We start from the raw sequence: 21,422 nt of genomic DNA, 5'->3' as shown, positions 1-21,422 counted from the left end.
AAATGAACAGCTGTCCGCGCCGTCTTTCCCTACATTTCCTGAGATACACCTCTCGTCCTCCTCACTTCCCTACGGTTTATGCTCCATTTACTCAATTCAATTTACTGTCACCGGCATTTACGCAACGACCTGTATGTTACCCCTGTGTTGTGATTACTTTATCGCTATTCTTTTCAGCTTTTAAGTTTGAGATACTTTATTCGCAATTTTATTTGGATGTCTTTGTCTTGCGTGTATTATTATGAATAAAAGATTCACACCATAAATCGGTTTCAGGTTTTTGTGCCAAAGGGTTTCAGTTTTGATCATTTTTGACAAGACAACCAATTTGTCTGTATGAGTTTTCATTTATTTTGATTGCAATGGGTATAGTTGTAAACTTTTTGAATGTAAATCTGTAATACAACCAGGCATAATAAGGGCCAGACTCACACCAAATCACCTTGAGGGCATGATAAAGCTAGAAATTTCCCAAAACTAGACTGTGAAGTTACTGCACTATCATAAAATAGCCACAGGGTTCCGGGTTCATTTTTCAAATTTCCATCTTCTCAAATCCCTCTGGGGAGCTCACCATCTTATTAAACGTAAGCCTTGACCAAATATACTGAAAAATTGGGAATGCATTCCCCTTCAAAGAGATGCAGTGGTTTTGATCCTCACTGCTGCTGCATAACCAATACGCTTCATCATATGTAACACGTTACTGCCTGCAAGTTTTAAAAAAATTACTGATCCATTTGTCAACAAGGGATACTTCATTCTTAATTCCCCTTTCAGTAGTCCTGCAGTAGTAGGTCTGCATTCACTGCACATGTACTGTTGCACAAAAAGTGTTGCGTTTGCCGTTTCAAGTGAGGCTGTTCCTCTGACACCACAAGAACTTTCATGAGCATTCATTTAACCTTTTCTGAGAATAGATGCTTATGCAGAGCTGGATCATGTATGCTTCCATGTTGGTCAGATAGAAAATTTTGATCTGTTGTGTCTCAACAATCACAAGCAATTCCTATGAAGACCACTTATGAATACTGCAACAACTATTTTTAGTTCAACAAACAGGAAGTCATATCACATATACTTTCTTTAACAATCACTGCAGGGAAAAGGGATCAAAATGTGACTTCAAAAATACCTTTATTATATATCTGCCCATTTTTCATGAAACAGATAACCAAAGCACACTCCAAACTAATGGCCATTTTGTAAATGACACTACCTCTAAGGTAAACCAACAAGTATAAAAATTATTTAATGGCTGAGGAATTTTAAAGCATGTACTGAACAGCATCAATGAAATAATAATGACTTTGTCCTTGACATGCAAAAATGAGACTGCTTGAAACAAACACTGAGACAATATGTCTGAGTAGACGTAAAAAAGTAAACCACTAAAGATTTCAAAATGTCCTGTTTTGAAATCACCAAGCCCGTCGGCCACACACATTTCGTCGTTGAGACATTCCTCAAGATACTCCTGCCACTGAAAAGCTGAAGGATGTTTCGGTGCTCTCCAAAAGCGAGGGCGGGGCGGTGCCTGGCTTCCCCGTGTTGCTGGGAGTTGGATTTGGGGTGCGCATTGGTACGTGTCCTCCTCCGTTCCTCTCCCCACCCTCGTCTCTCAGCGTACGCTGCTGCCCGACACCACCTGCTGCTTCCGCAGTTTGCTGAATAGCTCAAGGTACTGCGTCATAGTGTCGGAGCAGTCCACGGGCGCGTAGAGGCCCTCGGGCTTGGCGGTGAAGACGGAGGGCAGCTCGGGGACGCTGGGCCCCAGGAAGCTCTGCATGAACTCCTTCATCAGGTTCCAGCAGTCCCCAGGCACCACGCACGGGCAGTATTCCACCTGCGCACACACAAAATGGCAGACAGTCAGCTGTCCCTGCTGTGAGTCCTCCACCTGGCCAACAGAGCTACATCCTGGGCCCCTGCAAATGGCAGACTGTGCTACCCTGCTGAATCTTGTCTTCCAAATCCTTTTTCTTTCACCCCTCAGATGCATAGACTGTTATCAGTATAGAAGTAAATGTAATATTTGTATACAATCCCCATTTAAAAAAATTATGCAACAAGATTGAGTGTGATGAAGCTTTTATGCATTTCTATTGGTAAATTATTTAGTCTGCAATCTCCCCCTCATAAAATCCTCTGCAACCTTGGCAGCCAGTGCATATAATGGCAGCATCTGTGAATGTAATAATGCTCAGAGTTACAATGAGCCCATTAAAGAGCTTGTCCTCGCCTATGTACTCGTCCCATTCTGAATTCCATGTCTGAGACTGGGCTCTACAGGAACAGTGGATGATACCTCTTGTGTGCAAAGACATAATCCCTTGCAAACATTGACAGACTATATCACCCAAACGTATGTGGTTGCACTTCAGCAACATTTTTAACGGTTTTAAAACATTTTAAAAATACATTTTGAAATCCGCACTGTTTTTTTAACCCCGATTTCAGCATCAACAATTGCATATTAAGCTAACCCTGTAGCAGTGTCCCCTGCTCTCATGCAGGACCACATGGCGAGCCTCCACCACTTCTTCACTCACCTCCACCGAGATGCCCCGTGCACTGGAGCTCACGGTCACTGTCCCCACCTTCACCAGAAAGTCGCAGTACTGGTAACGGGCGCCGCGGCTCTCCACCTTGTGGCCTTTGGAATTCTGAAAGTGGCTCTTGAGTTTCACCATGAGCACATCGAAGTTGCCATCGGCCGTAAGGCAAGGCCCGCCCTCGAACAGGGCCAAGCAGCTCAGTGGAGTCTCCGAATTGTGCATCACGTATAAGAACTTGGGTGGCTGACCTGTTTGGGGCCAGGGGAAAGCAAGTTATACAGCAGGATTGCAACAAAAAAGCATGAATTCTCAGCCATCCAAAATAACTGTCAGATCACATGCAGCAGTCTTCTGATTTTTTTTTTTTTTTTTAAAATACATTTTTAAATACACTTTTAGTAAACTACATATTAATAGATTTACCCATTTTCACTCCCATCCCTCAACCCCCCTCCAAATGATACACTTAAAAAAGATTTTAAAAAATAGATAAATATAATAAATCAGTTATAATACACAATAATATGCATTGTTACATGGTTATGGATAGTAATACAGTATTCCATCTCTGATTTAAGACAGCAGAAACAACCTTTCCAAAGAGTCATTGCTGGGTTATCCAGATTTTTTCCAAAACATATTCTGCATTCAGGTTACCCAATCAATTGCACACCCCCATCAGCAATGATGCTGTACCAACCATACTGCCTTGAATGAGAAACCCGAGTTATGTGGCAGTGTGTAAGACTACAACGGATAGGTCTCTGAAATTTCTTTAACTGTTAGGATATTTGTATTATTTTTGATCAATGCAAATAAAGTTGAACAATACACAAAATATTCTACACCACCAAAGGTAAAACATTGGAGCCTACATCATTATACAAAGCCTATTAGGCTCAAATACAGTCAACTCCGACTGAAAATATTTCAGAATAAAGGTAAGCAGCAAAGGTTGCGACCTCACAGGAAAATGTGTGCCGTATTTTGAGCACGAATGAGTCCACTCCAAAGTGGTGCCGAGTTCACAGTAATTACCTAATTGTGCATTACAAACGGTCAAAGGACATAAACAACCAGCACCGGATTATGTGAGGACACCCTGTCCAAGCATTTGGATACAGTGTTGATGAACATCATGCACAGCTGCTAACATTACGGATGCGCTGACGCGGATGTTCTCCATACCGGAGGTGTTGCCAACCGGGTGGTATGTCTCACAGTCCACGCAGAAGTTGCCCTGCTTCACCGCCCCCAGCTGTTCCAGCTTTCTGTGCAGCATATCCACCGTCTGCTGCACACTCTTGCCCTCTGCAACCGGCACCTGACACACGCTGAGAGAGAAGGAGGGGCCAGCAGTGAGCACTGTGCATGTGCAGGGAATCCCGTAACAGTGCATTCTACCAACACCACATTCACTATGTCAATGTAATGCAGGAAGGGAAGGAAAATAGACCTTTACATTAAAGCACATCGTTAAAACTAAACAAGTGGGTTTACTTCAACTCGTCTAAACCGATGCTTTTGAATGAGCATACAGGGCGCTGCAACACATAGCGATCAAAGCAGCTACTCATTGACTGGACTTGTGACAAGGATGCTCATTTTCATTTGGTTAAAGTTTTTAACGTTAGCTAACTACGGCAACAATATTTTAGCTAAAGAAAAGACGATAGTCACCGATCGTTTGCTTAATATCCTGAAAATGCTATTAAGTGGACAGTTAGCTAGCCTGCTAGCTCACTGGCTCTGGCGCGCAGCAAACTATAGCTATATCTAGCTTTACTTAAAAGTTAGATAAAGCCGACTCAAATTGGCATGCAAGATTCTTACCAAGTCACCCCCATGTCTTTCTTTGGAGTCACACTGACGTTTCGCCTCTTTAGACCAAGTTGCTGGCCAGCTAGCTACTAACATGCCATTGTACACCCATCCACTACTTGACTAGCTATCAAACATTAGCTGCCTGTTACTGTTTCCTGTGTCAAGAGGAAATGAGGTAGCCTAGCGAGCCGGAGGGTCAAAAAACGAAAACTGTTTTCCGATAATAAAAATGTGTAAAATGATTTCGGAGTCATTAATTGCCCTCTGCTAATGATGATATTTACTTTTCAATTAAATATATAGATTCGACCGTGTGCAGTGTAGCAGTGCAGACCTCTGGGTAAACAGTGCTCCACGAGCTGATTCAGGATCAGCATCCTAGCATTCTTCTATGTCATGGTAATTTTATGACAGAAGCCAAAGCTGATTCAGAGTCAGCTCTTGAGATTTCTAATATACGCCATCTTGGTTGAAGGCAGAGGTAGGGGCAGAGCTTATCGGAGCTGCGAACGCACGTGTGTGTTTACAGTGGCTAGGTGCATGGCTAGCTAGCTACCTGCACACGAATTAGTTGTGCGTGGTGAAGTTTAGTCGTACCCATAATCTCCTACACTACCTTAAATCGGATTTAAGAAATGCCCAAAGTGAAGAAGTCCAAAGGTGGCGGCGGGGAGAAAAGAGGGGGCACGGTGGGTCTTGCTGACCAGATATTACAGGGGGACGCGGTGAAGGCAAGTAGCCGAATCAAAGGCAGGGATCGCCGGCAAGAGGATGAAGACGAGTACGTGGATGAGCGTCTGTCGCGGAAGATCTTGGAGCAGGCGCGGATACAGCAGGAGGAACTTCAGACCGAGTATGGTCTTGGAAAGACAGAAACCAAGAAAAAACCCTCCACTGTTTTAGGTCAGTGAAACGTGCCTGACACGCTGGCTGAATAGCTAACGCTAGCGCGACAGATAGCAGACAGATTAGGTAGTATAATTAGCTACCTAAATACCTTTAACTAACATTGCCACTTGGCTGTCTGGATTCTTTGGAGACCATCTCAGTAGACCTCACTGTTGTGCTCAAGATCTTAGGGAGTTAGTTACGGAGGTGGCTAACCTAGATGCTCTCAATCACGGTTTGTAATCTCCGCTGACCTAATGCGTCTAGTTAGCTGCTAGGTGCTCTCAGGATAGCTGTGCCAGTATTTGTGTGGAGCAACGGTAACCGACTACAGTGTATGTCTCCCCTCATCTTAACAGGAAACATTTACATGTGCATTTACATTTATTCATTTAGCAGACGCTTTTATCCAAAGCGACGTACAAAAGTGCATATAGTGGGCAAACAGGCACAGGCACAAAGGCAAGATGTGTACATGTCATACAAAACAGATAGTGCTGAATCTGAGCACAAGGTCAGTGTAGTGAGACAGAGCTAATCTGATCTAGGGGTGCATATATCAAATACAATCATTGGGACAATAAGGGAAACACGGGAGTTCTTCGTTAGATAAACTATACAGGACCACAGACAAGTGGTGCAACTTGCATACCGACAAGCCTAGATGTTCTCAAAAATTTTGTGACAGTTTGCAGGCAGGGGATGACATTTTGATGTTTGTTAGGAGGTGAAGTGTAGCAGAAGTAGATATTGCTGCAGAAGTGTATCGTAAAGGGCAGTGCCCAGAATGTAGCTGTCGCAGAAGCAGTGCTATCATCAGTGAGGTTAATATCGCTGTCTGAAAACAGCTGTGTGTTCTGGACCTGAGGTCCCTCGGTGCTGGTCCTAAGACAGTGCTGCTGCACTCTTGAGGAAGGTGATGTACCTCCAGCACTTATGTCAAAAGCCAGCTGTTCCAGTGGGTAAAGTTAATGTGGAGAGTAACCTGCTTAATTGTCATTCATCCAAATTAGGAGATGCTGGACAAGAACTTGAAACTTCTGTTCTACAGCAATATACTGTAGAAAAATTATGTTTGATCACTCCCTATACAAATGTTCTTTTCCATGTAATTTGAGAACGAAAAACCATATGTCTGCAGTCTTGAGTTCTTAATGTTTTAACTGTGTGTTTTTTGTAGTTATGTTTCTATATTATAATTATGTGAAAGCGAATTCGCAACTCATGTTAAAATGTTAGCATACATGCAACCTGTCTGGATTTCACTGGCTAACTGCCTTTTTCTTTGGTAAACATCTTACCAAGTACAGCGTCATAGAACCATGACGTTGTAGGAGTGAAGTAGAACATAATACTGTTCACATAACAATAAGATCACACACAACTAAATGGCGAAGTGAAGGCATTGCGACCATTTGTAAGTCCTGAGAATTTGAAACGTTGCATGTAGGTGATACCTCATTTTTGTTTGTCTCATCTGAAGTATGACAGCAGTTGTAATGTTTGTACAGGATCTGGGTCCCAGGAGCTGGACTCTGATGAAGAATGGCCTGCGTTGGGCCAGGCAGGACAGGAGGAAGAAGCAGAGTGTGGGGCAGAGGTCGAGGTGGACCCAGAAGATGAAAAAGCCATACAGATGTTCATGAGCAAAAACCCGCCACTCAGGTACAGATTTGATCTGTTAAAGATTTGCTGGCTTCTCTGCTCTCTAGGTGTGTGATGCTGGTGGTATTTCAAGAGCAGAGGTTTTTTATTGTTTTTACTAGGCTCTCTAAATGGTAACAGAATAGTAAAATGTCATTACTTTACAGTTGGGTTTATGAACCCTAATCCCCAAAACATAATGTCAAAATGTTAAAATAAATGAACAAATAAAGAAATTGTATCAGGTCTCCATGGTTTATTGTCAGTGACAGATCTCAAGGGACAATTACAGGTGTGTAGTGTTTTGGGCCTTGTTGTAAGTGCTAGAAGTTGCTCTGGATAAGAGTGTCTTCTAAATTAATGTAATGAATGTAATGTAAGTGTCGTATACCATGGACCTCTTGTGTTTATGGGTCCCTCATTGAGTAAGTGGGGATTGTCGTGGCATTGTCTTCATCGTTGGGTTCACGATGTGCACACAGGCGAACCCTTGCTGACATCATCATGGAGAAGATCACAGAGAAGCAGACAGAGGTTGGAACAGTGATGTCAGAGGTTTCAGGACGCCCTCTTCCGCAGCTGGATCCCAGAATCATCGAGGTGTACAGAGGTGTAAATAAGGTAAGACGCAAGGCATGCATTCTTACATATATTCAGAGGCATACTGTATGTTTGTTCCATTGGCTAAATACAGTCAATCGTAAGTATGTACAAGTATGTAAAGTATGTAAGTATGTAAACGGAATAAAAAGTAATCAGCCATTTTTCATATAAAAACCTAATTTTACGTTTGTCATATGGGTTGTCATATGGAAAATGGCTGATGAATTTTTGGTGCGACCATCTTAAATTTTCACAGAATTTGGCATATACATGTGTCCTTTGGAGAAAAGATTTAAGGCAAATTTTTCTAATTAATGCTTTAAAGGCTTTGAGATATGATCATTTAAAGTAGAGTGTTTTTATGCTATTTTTATATATACCCAAGCTCCCTTGACGACATTCTTACCTCTGACCTACATGTGTTAAAAACAAAACCTTGTTGTCATTTTAAAGCTCTTGCATGCTCTATTAGTTGACTTGTCTTTTAGGTTTGTTAGAAATTGATGGCTAGGAACAGCTTGCAAAAAATCACAAAATGATCAACATATTTTTTACCTTACCACACCATCTTTTCATTTTGTGACATGATGTTCTACAGAACAGCAAATACAGTTACACAGATCTGGGACACTTTGGCATTGTGCTGTAAAGTTGTATATGAACTATATTTTAATGTATTCCTTGTTTGCTGTCACTGTTAAGAAAATGAAATTTTTGTATTTTTCTGCAGACAAATTTTCTGCAAAGAAACTGTGCAACTTGTACAGGGATTGAATGTTATGTGTCTGGGAGCAAAGGGGATTATTTATCATTACCATTGTAAATTCATGTTAACTTACATTCCTGACAACAAAAAATGAATTATCCATTATCTGATCTATCTATGAAGTAAATTGATAAGTAAAAAAGAAAAGGTAAACAGCTACCACAAACTAGTCAAAAGCCCTCTTAGGTAGCTTCTCTAGTCTGAGCCCTTAATTGCATGGATTAACTGGGGAAAGTAGGTAAAGCTATCTTGCTAAAAACTGGTAAAAATACAGTTTTTATTCAGATGTGTCCAGCGACTTCAGTCAAAAATCAGCCCAACAACAATCAATTCCTGTCTAGGTTCTGTCCAAGTACCGCAGTGGAAAGCTGCCCAAGGCCTTCAAGATCATCCCAGCACTGTCAAACTGGGAACAGGTCCTGTACCTGACAGAGCCTGAGACGTGGACCGCTGCAGCAATGTATCAGGCCACGAGGTGTGTGTGTGTGCGTGTGTGTGTGTGTATGTGTGTGTGGTATTAGACACAGCAATAATCAAGGCCGAAATGGTGCCTACAGTGAGCAACTGCTCCTAATGAAGGTTCCACTGAATTTGCATTTCATGAATATTCAGAGATAAAGTGTGAAAAGCATGTAATTTGTTAATCAAAACCTCTGTGAAACCTTACAATGTATGGAGGATGGAGCCTGTCAAAATGAGAAAGGAAAAAAAATTCTTTTTCCACAATAGCACTCGCCACCAGTCTTATTTATTTAATCGTTTATAGATTTATTAATTTCACTATTCAGTTATTTAGACATTTACTAGCATGTTTTTGCTGTATGTCTGCATATATCTATTTATTTGACAGTTTTTTGACAGTATCCTCCATAGCAATGCAGCCAGAGAAGTAAGCCTGTTTTACATTTTGGCTAGGTGGCTTCATTAAGATCTCCCGCTGTATAAAAGGGTGATAATGTATGTAATGGAAGTCACTCTGGGTAAGGGCATCCACTACACAGATAAATAACTGAAACTAATTAATAACAGCTTGCTGGCTGGCAGAGACTGTGGTCTGGGTGTGTGAGTACTGCTCTGTAAAATCTCACCCCCTGAGAGAGTGCAGATTTAAGGAAGAAATGTTTAGCATACCATACGTTTTTAACAAAAAAATGTACATGCGTTCAGAGTCTGCTCTCTGGTCCTTTACAAGATTAACCTAGTTTTGGCTGTTGCACACTTCACACTGTGTGACCTGTGCTTGTGAAAGATGAAAAACGAAGCTGGTGTACTTTCAAAGCACTACACAACAACAGTTGTCTGTTTATCTGTAGGATCTTCTCATCCAATCTGAAGGAGCGCATGGCCCAGCGCTTCTACAACCTGGTGCTGCTGCCGCGGATACGGGACGACATCGCGGAGTACAAACGGCTCAACTTCCACCTTTACAGCGCGCTGAAGAAGGCGCTCTTTAAACCCGGAGCGTGGTTTAAGGGTGAGGGAAGGCGTCTGCCAGGGGCATTTCATTTGTAATGACCAAAGATATGACTTGGTCCAGGGCAGGAGCAGGCTGAAGAGATTGGATGTCACAAAATGGAGGGAGGCATGCTGTCAGCCATGGTTCGCGTTGTCGCAGCGCTTTGCTCAAAATGTATTGATGCAGAAGAGATCTCCACAGTGGGGTTGCACAAGCCATATGTAGATTTCTAATTATAGCGAAAGATTCCCACAGCAGTGTGGAAAACAGGCATTTGAGCTCCTGCCATGAATGGCCATGTCAGCTGAGAATGTAGGTTTTTGTGTTTTTTTTCTCAAACACACACACCCACACCACACACTGGATGCGCCGGATGTGCATGCGCTAACACACACTAGAATGCTTAGATTTAAACTTCTGATTCAGTCCCTTTTCCACAGTCCTATTTTTGATGCCATTAGTCTCTGATGAAAGAATGCAGCATTTCTTTTAACAGCATGATACAGACTGAGTGATTTTTTTTCACCCCAGAAGAATGAGCTTAAATGTATTTGTTTCATTGTTGACTTTAACATATTCATTCTTTTTTAATCCCACCGTACGTGCTGTCTGTGCAATGCCAGCCCCAGGGTGTGTCTGAGCGGTGTGTTAATGTAATCTCCCCCCTGCTCTCAGGCATCCTGCTCCCGCTGTGTGAGTCTGGCACCTGCACTCTGAGGGAGGCCATCATCGTCGGCAGCATCCTCACCAAGTGCTCCATCCCCGTGCTGCACTCCAGGTACAGAGCAGGGCCTAATGCAGACAATACAGGAGAGATTTCATATGGACATTGGAATAAAATGTAAAATCTGCTAACGCAAACATTAGATTAGATTAGATTCATAGGAGTGTTCAACATGTGTGTGACTTTGCACACGTTGATCTGAAAACGTGCGCAAAGGAAATATGGCTATTTAGCCTAACGGCAGGCATATGCCATTTTTCAATAATCTATTAGTGCAGTATTAACACCACATAATGCAGTGCTCCTCCAGCAAGAACTAATGAAGGAGCATCTCTGAATCTGAGAAACAGCAGTATCTAAAATGCAAGCTAAGGAAATGAGTTTACCTGACTGTCTTAGTAGCTGCATGGGTATGGCTGTATCTGAGAGAATCTGTCTTTCAGTGTGTTGTCTGTGTATGCAAATAGCATTCATTAGGCATATAGCGAAGGAATTTAGCGGGAGTGTAAATTTGTCCATCTCTCCGCCCCCACAGTGCTGCCATGCTCAAGCTGGCTGAGATGGAGTATAACGGCGCCAACAGCATATTCCTGCGGCTCTTGTTGGACAAGAAGTACGCCCTGCCGTTCCGAGTGCTGGACGCCCTGGTCGCCCACTTTCTGCGCTTCCGCAGCGAGAAGCGCGCCCTGCCCGTCTTGTGGCACCAGAGCCTGCTCACCTTGGCTCAGCGCTACAAGGCCGACCTCGCCTCCGAACAGAAGGGGGCGCTGCTGGAGCTGATTAAGTATCAGACACATCCCCATATCTCCCCCGAGGTCAGGCGGGAGCTGGTAAATTCCGAGTCGCGTGATGAGGAGACGGCCGTCCCGCCCATGGCTCTGGACTGAGTTCTCCTCTCCGCGCCTCCTCAATTAACTAACCTTTTCTTTATCTGCCCACTGTGTTTTTCCCTCCTTCATTCTGTCAGCAACATAAATCTAACATCTCCCTGTCTGAAGATGAAGATGAACTAATTACCCCTTGGGCATCCTGTTTGTCCATCAAAATAAAAGGGTTTCAGTTCTATTTTCTGTCCAACTTTACAGACACAAGGCAGTATTCTGTGATATGTGATTAAGGAAATTATATTCCAGTTTTTTCCCCCATGTTGCCATTTTGTTTCTTATGGGAGGGCTTATGTTTTATCTGAGTCACGCATTGCATTGGTGAGAAAGAGGAGCTCTAAGGTCCACTTTTAAGTGCCTGCTGCAAAATCTACAGCCAGAACCTACATGGGAAAACAGGTGCCAGGGTGGTCTGTTCGGGAGTGGCAGTAACGCATACCACATTTAGGAACTGTCACCACAATAAAGACGGTGATGTGTAGCATATGTTTACACACAGTTAACACCTCTACTAGAAGTTCAAAAATTGTATTAAAATGTGTGCAGGTGTAGATTCACAAACATCAAGAACAGTACACAGACAAAACACGGGCAGTTTTATGGTAATACCAGGGACAAAGATTGTAGTAACTTCAATACAGTAGACAAACCTAACACATCCAATTAGTAAGTAATGCCTAATGAACACACAGAAATGTTCACTACATTAAAGTAGTGCACTTTCCTGCCAGGTGTAACAGCTATAAATGTAGGATCAATGGTGTTATTTGAGTGTTGTGACTAAAATACTGAATTGAATCCAGGCCTTAAACAGAGTTTCAACTTTAAAAGATAGAGAGACGTGCACATAATCTAAGGATGACAAAGCGAATGTTTGTTTTATAAAAACAATGTGAAAATTCCCTGAGCCTGTGTCTTTCATGTACATGTCTGCATTTTTTGCAGTTGGATTTGAGTTGTGGCTCTACAGGTGTATGCATTGCAAGTAGTAATACATCTGCAGTGATGCTGGTATCTGTGCTTACCACCAATTGAAAATGGATAGTAAATCCATTCAGTAATGGGTGTTTGTATGACAGAAATATGCATAATAGTGAATGCTGTTCTTAGTGAAACAGGTTTGTTTTGAAATGATAAATAAATTATTTCAGACCACAAGCTAAGGATTGTAATGTCTGCTCTACTGAACTCTGGTTGACTGGTGTCAGATAGCTGCAAACAAATGATTTAACCCAGAACTGTCTCAGTAAATATCCAGTAACTCAGAACTGCTCAAGTAAATATCCACCTGTATAAACCAGTAATATGTAAAAACTGTAATGCTCTGGAGAAGAGAGAATCTGCTAAATGAAAATAATGTAATAGATGCCATTGGCTTATTAGCCATCTGTAAGAGCAAACAGTGCTTTAGGAAAAAAAACATCTGTAGATTTGCTCGTGGCTGGATAAACTCAATTATTTAATATTGTTTAGTTGTGTGATAAAGGATTAAAATTTATTTTTATCCAGAATGTTTAAAATAAGGTAGAGGATTATCCTTTCGCTCGTGAAGATTCCCGATATGGCCACCAGGAGGCGAGTTTGTTTCAACACGGGAGGTATTCGTCCATTGTTTCGCAATGAGAATGCGGGAGGATGGTGCAGCACACCTGAACACTAGATGGCGGTAGTTACCAATCTAGCTGCTACGGTACCGCTGTGGTATATGATGTGAAACCCGTTGTGGTTCTGTAATGTGCAAATTCATACGCTGTCTGTTACGCCTGGGGCTGTAACGCCAAGTTTGAGCTGTGCATTGCAGTATAATAGCAAAGAAAACGTTATGCATCATAATATTTGTTCTAATTAAACACTGAAATTTCCTCCTGGATATTTACATTTCCATAAAAACTAATTTTCTCCCTTGTATAAACACAGCGCGTTATCATTTCGCTTTGTCTTGTTTTGCAAACAAATGTAACGTTAAATACATTAGTTTATTGAAAAACAAATGCACTGGGAGACTGTCGTATCATAGATAAGTTGTTAGTTACCTAATATGTTGGTGAATTCACGCATGCAGCAAAATTGAGCCAAAATTGGTTTTAAGATACATTAAATATTAATTTGCAGTTTGATATTAGTATACATGTAAACACACACATCGTAGCCTAGCCGCTGATCGTAAATATCCCATTAAAAATGGCGCAAGGAGACCGGAAATAGTCAGTAAGTTGAGGTCCATAACTGATCTTTTAAACATTAGTGATTTTTTCCATTTATTGTAAACCATGCTCTTGCCACTAAAGTCGTCGTGAATTCAGCAGGTCAAAGAAGTTCGTTAGCTAGCTAGCTGTAGAAACAAATTCATCGATCCCAGTAGCATCGTGGGAGACTGGTACCGCTGAAGAGTGTCACTCCGATTGACACTCTTGGGGGTTGCTGGAAGGAAACAGCCATTTAGTCGAACTTCCTGTAGGTACTAGTATTGGCACTCGCTAGGGCTTGCATTGGGTGGTTTCCAGTGTTCACGAATGGAACTTATGTGTCTAGAAGATGGTAGTTTCAAAACAACCTCCCCCGACTCCTCAGTTCAACCTAGTTTCGCCACAGCCATTCGGGCCTGCTGCGACCCGAGCCTGCTTGAGGATAGCCGAACTCTGCAGAACCTTTTGGCCCTGGAGAGGAGACACTGGGCCTCACAGTCTTACTTTGGCACAGTTCAGACAGACATTCAGCCTTACATGAGGAGAATATTGGCGGTATGGATGTTGCAGGTAGGAGACCGGTTCACACGATCACAAGCTTAATAACGTCAATTAGCTCTCAAGCAAAAAATGCCGACCAGAAGGTTCTTAACTTGCCTAGCATGACAGCTTCCCACGTGGCGTAAAGTTTAGTTTTCTCAACGTCCATCGACCATTTGAAAAAATACCAGTCAGAACCTGGTGCAATTACGTGTTAGTGTTTGTATAATGACTCAAATTATGTTGTCAGTTGTGTTATAGCCACCCATAATAAAGTAGCATGCTAGTTGCTCTTTGACTTGACATAATAGAGGACATTACTTAGCTAGATACAGAAGGCTGTTTTAATTGTATGTTCTATTAGTTTCTTGCAGTTTAAATGATTGCACGTTTGAATGAATTCTAACACGGAAGAACTAGTCTTACCATAGAACTAGTTAACCTAGCACTTGTGAGGCACTGAAACGTTAAGATGAGGCAGTGTTCAGTTCCCTTGTTCCTCCAACTGTAATGCAAAGTTGCGCTCCTGCATTACAAGCCGGTCCAGATAAAACCTCTGTTCAATGACAAAATGTACATGTAATAGACAATATCACACGTGTCATTAGGAACGGCTTTAGCCATCGATTCACAGTCAGTTGTTCTCTTCATTAATTCCATATACTCATATGATCAATTAACCAGTTAATGAGTGAAACAGTCTTAGTGCAGTGTTTTCACGCTTCACATGGCAAGGTAAAGTTTGGTAGGGCTCTTCTCAAGGCTGTTTCTGATAGGTCTGTGAAGAGCAGAAATGCGAAGAGGAGGTGTTCCCATTGGCTATTTACTATCTGGATCGTTACTTGGGCCGTTTCCCTGTGCAGAAGACGCACTTGCAACTCCTGGGCGCAGTCTGCATGTTCCTGGCCTCCAAACTACGGGAGACAGTTCACCTGAGCGCCAATAAACTGTGCATCTACACGGACAGTTCCATCACTGTCTCTGAGCTTTTGGTGATTTCCATTGTTGCTTGATATAGAAATAGATTTGTAGACAAACACAGAAGTGTAACATAAATTGTAATCATACACACAAACCCATGGTGAAAACCTTTCTCTTTCAGTATATACAAAAATGAGCTGAATAGGTTGCTTAGGGGGCACATATGTGTGTTTAAAGCCAGGCCTGGGTCCTGGGTCCTCCAAATACCAGATTGGTGTAAAGACAAAGTAATTTAAGATATTAAAAAGAAGTCAAAATCTGACCTGAATGTGTCCAGAGTCTTGTAGAACACGTGTGACCTCGATTGAAGTATGGGTGTCGTGTGGCGCAGCTGCGCCCCCTGGAGGAAGCGGCAGTGTAGGGAGCAGACGTAACGGAGCTACACTGTATGTTCATTTTGCAGCAGTGGGAGCTGGTGGTGGTGTCCCGACTGGAGTGGGACCTGGCGTCAGTGCTGCCGTCCGACTTCCTAGAGCCCATCCTGCAGCGGCTACCCAGCATGCCTCTCAACACCTTGCGCAGACACACCCACTCCTACGTTGCCCTGGCAGCCACAGGTATGAGGTGAAAGCGTCTCCCTGGAGTCCTCCTCATGCTGAGTGTAAATAGGACCTCTGGTCAAAGCTTCTCATTTGATATGTGGTGTAGAACTCCATTTGGGAGAATTTCCCAGTGTATGATAAGGTCAAATCCCCAGACTAATCAGAACTAGTCAAGTCAGCTGTTGGATTTAAAGATTGATTTATCAGTTCACCTGCATAGGAAAAGGGTTTAACCTCTCAATAGACACAATATTTTACTTCCACAAGTACCCAGTTGCCTGGTAGATACACTCCTCCTGTTTGTACTGATTTTCTACACCCCTGATTATCCATTTCTGAGAGTGTCATTGCCACAGGACAATGTCAGGGAAGAACTTTGTGGTAATAATTTTTTTGTGATTGTTTCATACACAGGCTTCCAGCTATATGCTTATAGCTAAGAATGCCCTTACTGGTCATTGGTAGTGCCCCAAACCTATGAAAAAGTCAATAAAAAATGAACACCCCAGGGATTTATTTCAGATGTTAAGTTAAGATGACTGAAACGTAACATTTATGTTATTATTTAATGTGATTATGGTATCATACAGTATGTGATTAATTCCCCAATCATACATAAAATGATGACAACAAGACCAAAAAAGCATTGCTTTTGTTCAAATTATGCAACATAGGTACACTTCAGAGATAATGGAAAAAAATGTATCCAAAATAATAACAGTATACATCATTGGCGTCATTTACAGTGTGATATTTTAGGCATTTTATCCAAGCTGCTCTGTGTGTTTACATTGGATTGGAGAAATGTTCTGATAACACACAACTTCAAAAATGGGTTGAAGAATTCCAAATAAGATGCACAGAAACCAGGTAAGAGCAGGGTCTGCAGCACTACACCATACGGTAGCACAAATTGGTGTGAAAAGCAAAGAGGCTGTCCATCAAATTTGTTAGGAGGGTGTCCCAGTGGGGTCGTCCATTCCGGGCCACCTTTGCTTTCGCTGTTGGCATAATCCAAACAATCAGAAAGCTGTTCAACTGTGATGCTTTGTTTGCTGGCACTATAGTAACCATGATGCAATTCATCTGACGCAAATGCCCAAAATAATAAAGCAGAAGGACGTAAGGAGGGGCTGGAAAACACTTTTGTGGAGAAGTTTCCTGAGTACAGCATAAGGCTGTAAACAGTGACAGGAGTAACATGATCTCTAGACTAGGATTTGAAGCCACGAAATGTCATATTAGCTGCGTTCGTAATGCCCGTTCATATTACGTGTATTATCCAATTTCTAATAGCTACATTTAGCAGTGTGCAACTGGGTTATCAGTATGACTGTGCAGAAAATATATAAAGATAATAGCAGCCAAATGCCTTACCCTGTTGTCATAAGAAACTTAGGTGTACTTCTGGGACTAAGACCACATTTTGTAAGGTAATACTGTGTAAACAAGTGAAAAGTTAATACGGTAGACAAACATGCAGCTTTGTGAGGGCTGTGAACATAAGAAATTGTGTTTCTCTGTTTTTATATGACAGTGCAGCGTTAACATGACAGGCTTAATAATGTAAGGCTGTGTTTGTAATTTTAGCATGGAATTTTATTAATCCATTTAGGACATATTAATTTGGACCCACTGCTGTTATGCTAACCAAATGCTAAGCACACATCAGGAACCAGTGTTCATAAATTATGACATATGGAGGAGATCAAAAATTCCTGGAGGTTGATGGGCTTGATTATTTAGCATTTTGGACAAATAAGGGCCTGGCATTGTAGAATAAGCAAATCACTGAAATGCATATGTATGCATTTCTGCTCGTGCTCAGGTTGGCCAAGACTGTTGAAATGTGCCACTTACATTTCCTGTTGACAGAGTTGAGGTTTTCCATGTTCCTGCCCTCCATGATCGCTAGTGCCTGCTTGGTGGCCGCTATTCGCCGGCTCAAGATCCTGGACACGCCCCTCTCCTGTGGTTCGCTGATGGACCTGCTCGCCAACATCTTGGACACTGATGTGGTGAGAACAAATGATTACAGAACCACTCTCTCTCATAGAGCCATTTTCTGTTTACCTTTCCTCTGGAGGGGCGATTTCAGGATTGCTGTAACCTTTACTAAGAATTTAATAAATCCCACCTTTTTAAAATTACTTATCAGTTAAAACAGTTACTTTCCAATGGCTTCATCAGTTAAAAACAGTGAACACTGAAACTGAGTGGGAGAAATAAAGTGTATTTTTGGAAGAAGCTTAGTAGTAAGCATTAGTACTACATTAGCTGAAGGGTTTTGAGCGGTAAAGGGTGACTGTTTTGCTTCTGTCTGTAAGATCTGATATTCATAAACATCATTGCAAGCCTTGTAAAAGTGGTGTTGGTAAGAGGTTTGGATGATAGAAGACTAAGAGATTACATTTAATATTTTACTTTTTCATCAAAAACATTTTATAAGTACAGTGCAGTTAGTTATGAAAGAATGTATAACTGTATGTTTTTGTCAGCTAGTCAGATAAAACATTTATGCATATAACAGCAAAGGGTTGTAACTGCCATTAACCAGATATTTGTTTGCAAGCTATAATAAACCATAGCTGGTACTAGTATAGACCATTTTGACCTCCTGGGGTTGTCCAACTGACAACCTCTTCAGTGTACAACTGGCAGCCACCCAAAGCTCTAACATGGGGTCTCCAGCCTCATCAGAATGCATGAGGAAAATGCCGCAGCAGGGCCCCAGTGGTGTGACTTCTCCTCCTGTACTGGTGCCCTCTCCCCCCTGCCGGCAGGGCTGCATCCACTCCTGTTTAGACCAGCTGGAGGTGATGCTGGAGCTCAGTCTGCCCCCCTGCTCTGAGGCCATGGGACCCTGTCTTCCTGGGACCCCTGGCCTAGACGTCCAGGCTGTACACCCCTGGGCCTGCACCCCCACCGACGTCCAGGACATCCAGCTCTCCCCCAGGGCCCCTTCCTTCAGTGGGTCGAGAAGTTCAGACAGGTCCCTGTCCGAATGAGAGCGGCTGGGAAACGGATCACCAGCCATGGGAGACGCAAAGGATGTTGGGAGAAGGCCAACCGCCCTGCCTGTCACCTGAACAGGTCATTTGAGTTGTAGTTGCGACATTATGTTACGGTGTGTTTGAACTAGAAATGAAATTCAAAAAGAACAAAAAATTAATTACATATTGCACTTTGTTGGATTTTCTGTGTTGATGAAATGTTTTGTCGTGAATTGAGCTGATTCATGAAAAGACGTCCGCAGGTTCTGTTGTGTTAGATTAACAGTCTGTTTTAGGGTTCTTTTTTGTGGCCTAATAGCATTCCAAGTAAGGATTGTTGGAGGAGGGTTTTTCTGAAATGAAAGCAGTTGCTGCCAATGAAAGCAGTTGCTCTGTGCTTTTCAAACGTTATTGTATGGGTGCAATAAGACAGTGGCTTTCAAAGGTAACCATTAACTTGAATGTGTTTTTATGACTCTGGGAGTTTTGCACAGGGGCAAATATTTGCAGTGCATTAAAAACACTCACTCTTTGAACTCTTTGAACGCTTGCTTTTGGAACTTTTTTGTTCACAGTTCCTTACATGAATTTGTACCATTAAATGCTGCTTTTCATTTTACATTCTTCAAGTGCTATATTTTTTATTTCAAAGCATTTCATATGTTGGAAACTGCACACAAAATCCAGACATAAAATGTATACATACAATATTTAATTGTCCAGTTTTTGCTGGACAGTTTATACAGTCATGTTTTGCTACATTTTAAAGAGTTCCCGAGCTATGTTGTGAAAGCTGGTATGTGACTTGTATTTTACGTAACTCCTGACACATACGTCCTCTGTAAACCTAATGCTGGTGCATGGTGTCTTATCACACTGTTTTTAACACTGTCTCTAAATACAATAAGTAGTGCTACTGTATTTTTTCGTATACATCTTTATTTTTTATACTTTTTATGTACATAGATGGAGTGATTCGTAATCCTGTGTCTGTGAGTCTTTGGGAACAAATGCAATCCTATTTTAACAGGCTGCGCATCTCTTCTATTGACTAAGGTGTAACGGGGGAACTGTTTTTTGGAGGGTTGTCTTTCTCGTACATCTGTGCGTCCAAAAGGGCTTTGTGGTCCTTGTCTTGGCCAGTTATGCATAGACTTTGATGTAAAATGACACAAACACTGTCCTCACGCTACCCCACAACTGTCCATTTTAAATCACAAGCCAAGGGTGTATTGATGCTTTTCTTTAAGCTAACACCAAAAGCTGGGTAAACGTACAACCCACAACTTCCACTGTGTTTTACATTAATTGGGTATTGACGCAATATTTTGTCAATTTCACACTGCTAGTTTTTTATGTGCATTTCTGTCTTTACATTTTAAAGCTAAATGAAGGACCAAGGTAGCAGCTTCAATTGATTGAAAGTTAGCCAACACCCTCAGAGGAAAACAGCCTTAAAAACACAATGGTGTTTTTTTCCTTAACCTTCAAGTGCTGAAGATGATGAAATAATCGCAGAGGACATGGCAGCCTGGTGCAGTGTGTCCAGCTGAATGCGGGAAGATTTAAGCAGTAAAAGAGCGGTTATTCAGGAGTTCTTCAAAACAGCTCCAACATGCTGCACTCTGACACTCGAACCCCGGCACATCAGAGAGGAGGAAGTTGGGCACATGCACGGCCGTGGTGTTTGTACTGTTACCCTGCCAAGGCTGGAGAGCAGTTCTGTCTCATCAAGCTGCGTTCATATAATTAAGACCATATGAATGTGGGTCGCGGGGAACAAAAGCATGGCCCCATTTTGTTTGCTTTTATTTTATTTAATTACTTTATGGACCTGCTTTGCACCGGCAACCATGGACACAAAATATCTGCCACTTTGGCAAGTTAGAAAAAACAAGCCGAGCAACGTATTCCGGTAATTGATTCTGAGTTCTACTAAAGTGCAATTTACTCTCACTTGGTTGAAATATGAAAGTGTTGAATTACTTCCTTTTTGCTCAGTATCCAAACATGCATTGACATGCAGTGTATTGTGGCGTTCTCTTAATTGCTTATACCCTACAGAGGTCATTCCTGTTTATACCTGTAAACACTAAGCCATTTCAGCGAGAGTGTATGTCTCAGTGCCCTCAGTTCTGTGTTCCTGTGTACAGAAATATCACTCACTCAATACATCGACACTTGTGTTCGAGAACTGCATTGCTTTTTATTTGTGAAGAGCAATTGGATTCCAGTCACATGATCAGATTTCTGGAGAACTTCTTCCAAGGCTGCAGGCACAGAGTGTTTTGTACAGAGGGGTAATTAATGCCAACCCTGCGAAACAAATGACCCCGTCGTGGCTCAGAATCTGTGTTTCATATACTGTCTGGATGCTGGAAAAAAAAAACGACCAAAATCTGATTTGCAGGTCAAGGCTGCTAAAGGCAAACAATGGTATAGAACGAAACTTTCACTCTGACCATCTTATCAGACTTACCAGTAACCGAAACAAACCTTTAACCCTCCCTCCTTGTCATGCAATAAAGAAATAAAGCCGTGTATTTATCATGCTAGACTTTTTACACTTGCCCTAAAAGCGAAACATTAACTTGGTTCCACAGATGGCAGATGGAAACTGTTCAGATCGATGGAAATAAGTGATAACCATTCTAATTCCTTCCTCTCGCAAATATCCGTCTCTTGCATCAAACACTTTCCCTTGCCTATCTTTGTCTCATAAATCGCCTACAATCACAGTACCCATGTCATTTCCCTTTACTTTGCTTCTAAAGTGCATTTTGGCCATTTTTGCACAAATTATTCCAGTCACAACTCTTTGTTAAAGTTAGGT

At 42.0% G+C, this 21,422-nt stretch overlaps 3 protein-coding genes across 3 annotated transcripts; 2 read left to right on the top strand and 1 right to left on the bottom strand.

The window, feature by feature from the left end:
• Window positions 1-1,266: 1,266 nt before the first annotated feature.
• med20 (mediator complex subunit 20) lies at window positions 1,267-4,509 on the bottom strand. Its single transcript, XM_036532202.1, has 4 exons — window positions 4,392-4,509; window positions 3,747-3,892; window positions 2,553-2,806; window positions 1,267-1,846 (listed from the first exon to the last, which is right to left on the bottom strand). Exons 1-4 carry the CDS (start codon window positions 4,403-4,405, stop codon window positions 1,622-1,624), a joined length of 639 nt encoding a protein of 212 aa, XP_036388095.1. The 5' UTR covers window positions 4,406-4,509; the 3' UTR covers window positions 1,267-1,621.
• A 347-nt stretch (window positions 4,510-4,856) lies between these two features.
• bysl (bystin-like) lies at window positions 4,857-12,494 on the top strand. Its single transcript, XM_036531360.1, has 7 exons — window positions 4,857-5,285; window positions 6,782-6,935; window positions 7,397-7,535; window positions 8,625-8,758; window positions 9,597-9,757; window positions 10,415-10,517; window positions 10,999-12,494. The coding sequence occupies exons 1-7, from the start codon at window positions 5,018-5,020 to the stop codon at window positions 11,348-11,350; spliced, it is 1,311 nt and encodes a 436-aa protein (XP_036387253.1). The 5' UTR covers window positions 4,857-5,017; the 3' UTR covers window positions 11,351-12,494.
• Window positions 12,495-13,860: 1,366 nt separating this feature from the next.
• Window positions 13,861-18,604, top strand: ccnd3 (cyclin D3). The gene is made up of 5 exons (XM_036530731.1): window positions 13,861-14,103; window positions 14,850-15,065; window positions 15,458-15,611; window positions 17,472-17,614; window positions 18,380-18,604. The coding sequence occupies exons 1-5, from the start codon at window positions 13,861-13,863 to the stop codon at window positions 18,602-18,604; spliced, it is 981 nt and encodes a 326-aa protein (XP_036386624.1).
• The last annotated feature ends 2,818 nt before the right edge of the window (window positions 18,605-21,422 follow it).

The sequence above is a fragment of the Megalops cyprinoides genome, chromosome 6, assembly GCF_013368585.1.
Source record: "Megalops cyprinoides isolate fMegCyp1 chromosome 6, fMegCyp1.pri, whole genome shotgun sequence".
NCBI lineage: Eukaryota > Metazoa > Chordata > Actinopteri > Elopiformes > Megalopidae > Megalops > Megalops cyprinoides.
This window is presented reverse-complemented; position numbering and strand designations above follow the sequence as displayed.

Excerpts from the sequence above, each read along its gene's own strand:
- med20 (XM_036532202.1), bottom strand. Across the intron at positions 2,807-3,746 it reads CCCGGTTGGCAACACCTCCG|GTCAGCCACCCAAGTTCTTA; the intron begins GTATGGAGAACA and ends GGCCCCAAACAG. Across the intron at positions 1,847-2,552 it reads CACGGGGCATCTCGGTGGAG|GTGGAATACTGCCCGTGCGT; the intron begins GTGAGTGAAGAA and ends GTGTGTGCGCAG.
- bysl (XM_036531360.1), top strand. The coding sequence starts at position 5,018 with ATGCCCAAAGTGAAGAAGTCCAAAGGTGGCGGCGGGGAGAAAAGAGGG. Across the intron at positions 8,759-9,596 it reads GCAATGTATCAGGCCACGAG|GATCTTCTCATCCAATCTGA; the intron begins GTGTGTGTGTGT and ends GTTTATCTGTAG. Across the intron at positions 10,518-10,998 it reads ATCCCCGTGCTGCACTCCAG|TGCTGCCATGCTCAAGCTGG; the intron begins GTACAGAGCAGG and ends CCGCCCCCACAG.
- ccnd3 (XM_036530731.1), top strand. The coding sequence starts at position 13,861 with ATGGAACTTATGTGTCTAGAAGATGGTAGTTTCAAAACAACCTCCCCC. Across the intron at positions 15,066-15,457 it reads TCACTGTCTCTGAGCTTTTG|CAGTGGGAGCTGGTGGTGGT; the intron begins GTGATTTCCATT and ends TTCATTTTGCAG. Across the intron at positions 17,615-18,379 it reads ACATCTTGGACACTGATGTG|GGCTGCATCCACTCCTGTTT; the intron begins GTGAGAACAAAT and ends CCCTGCCGGCAG.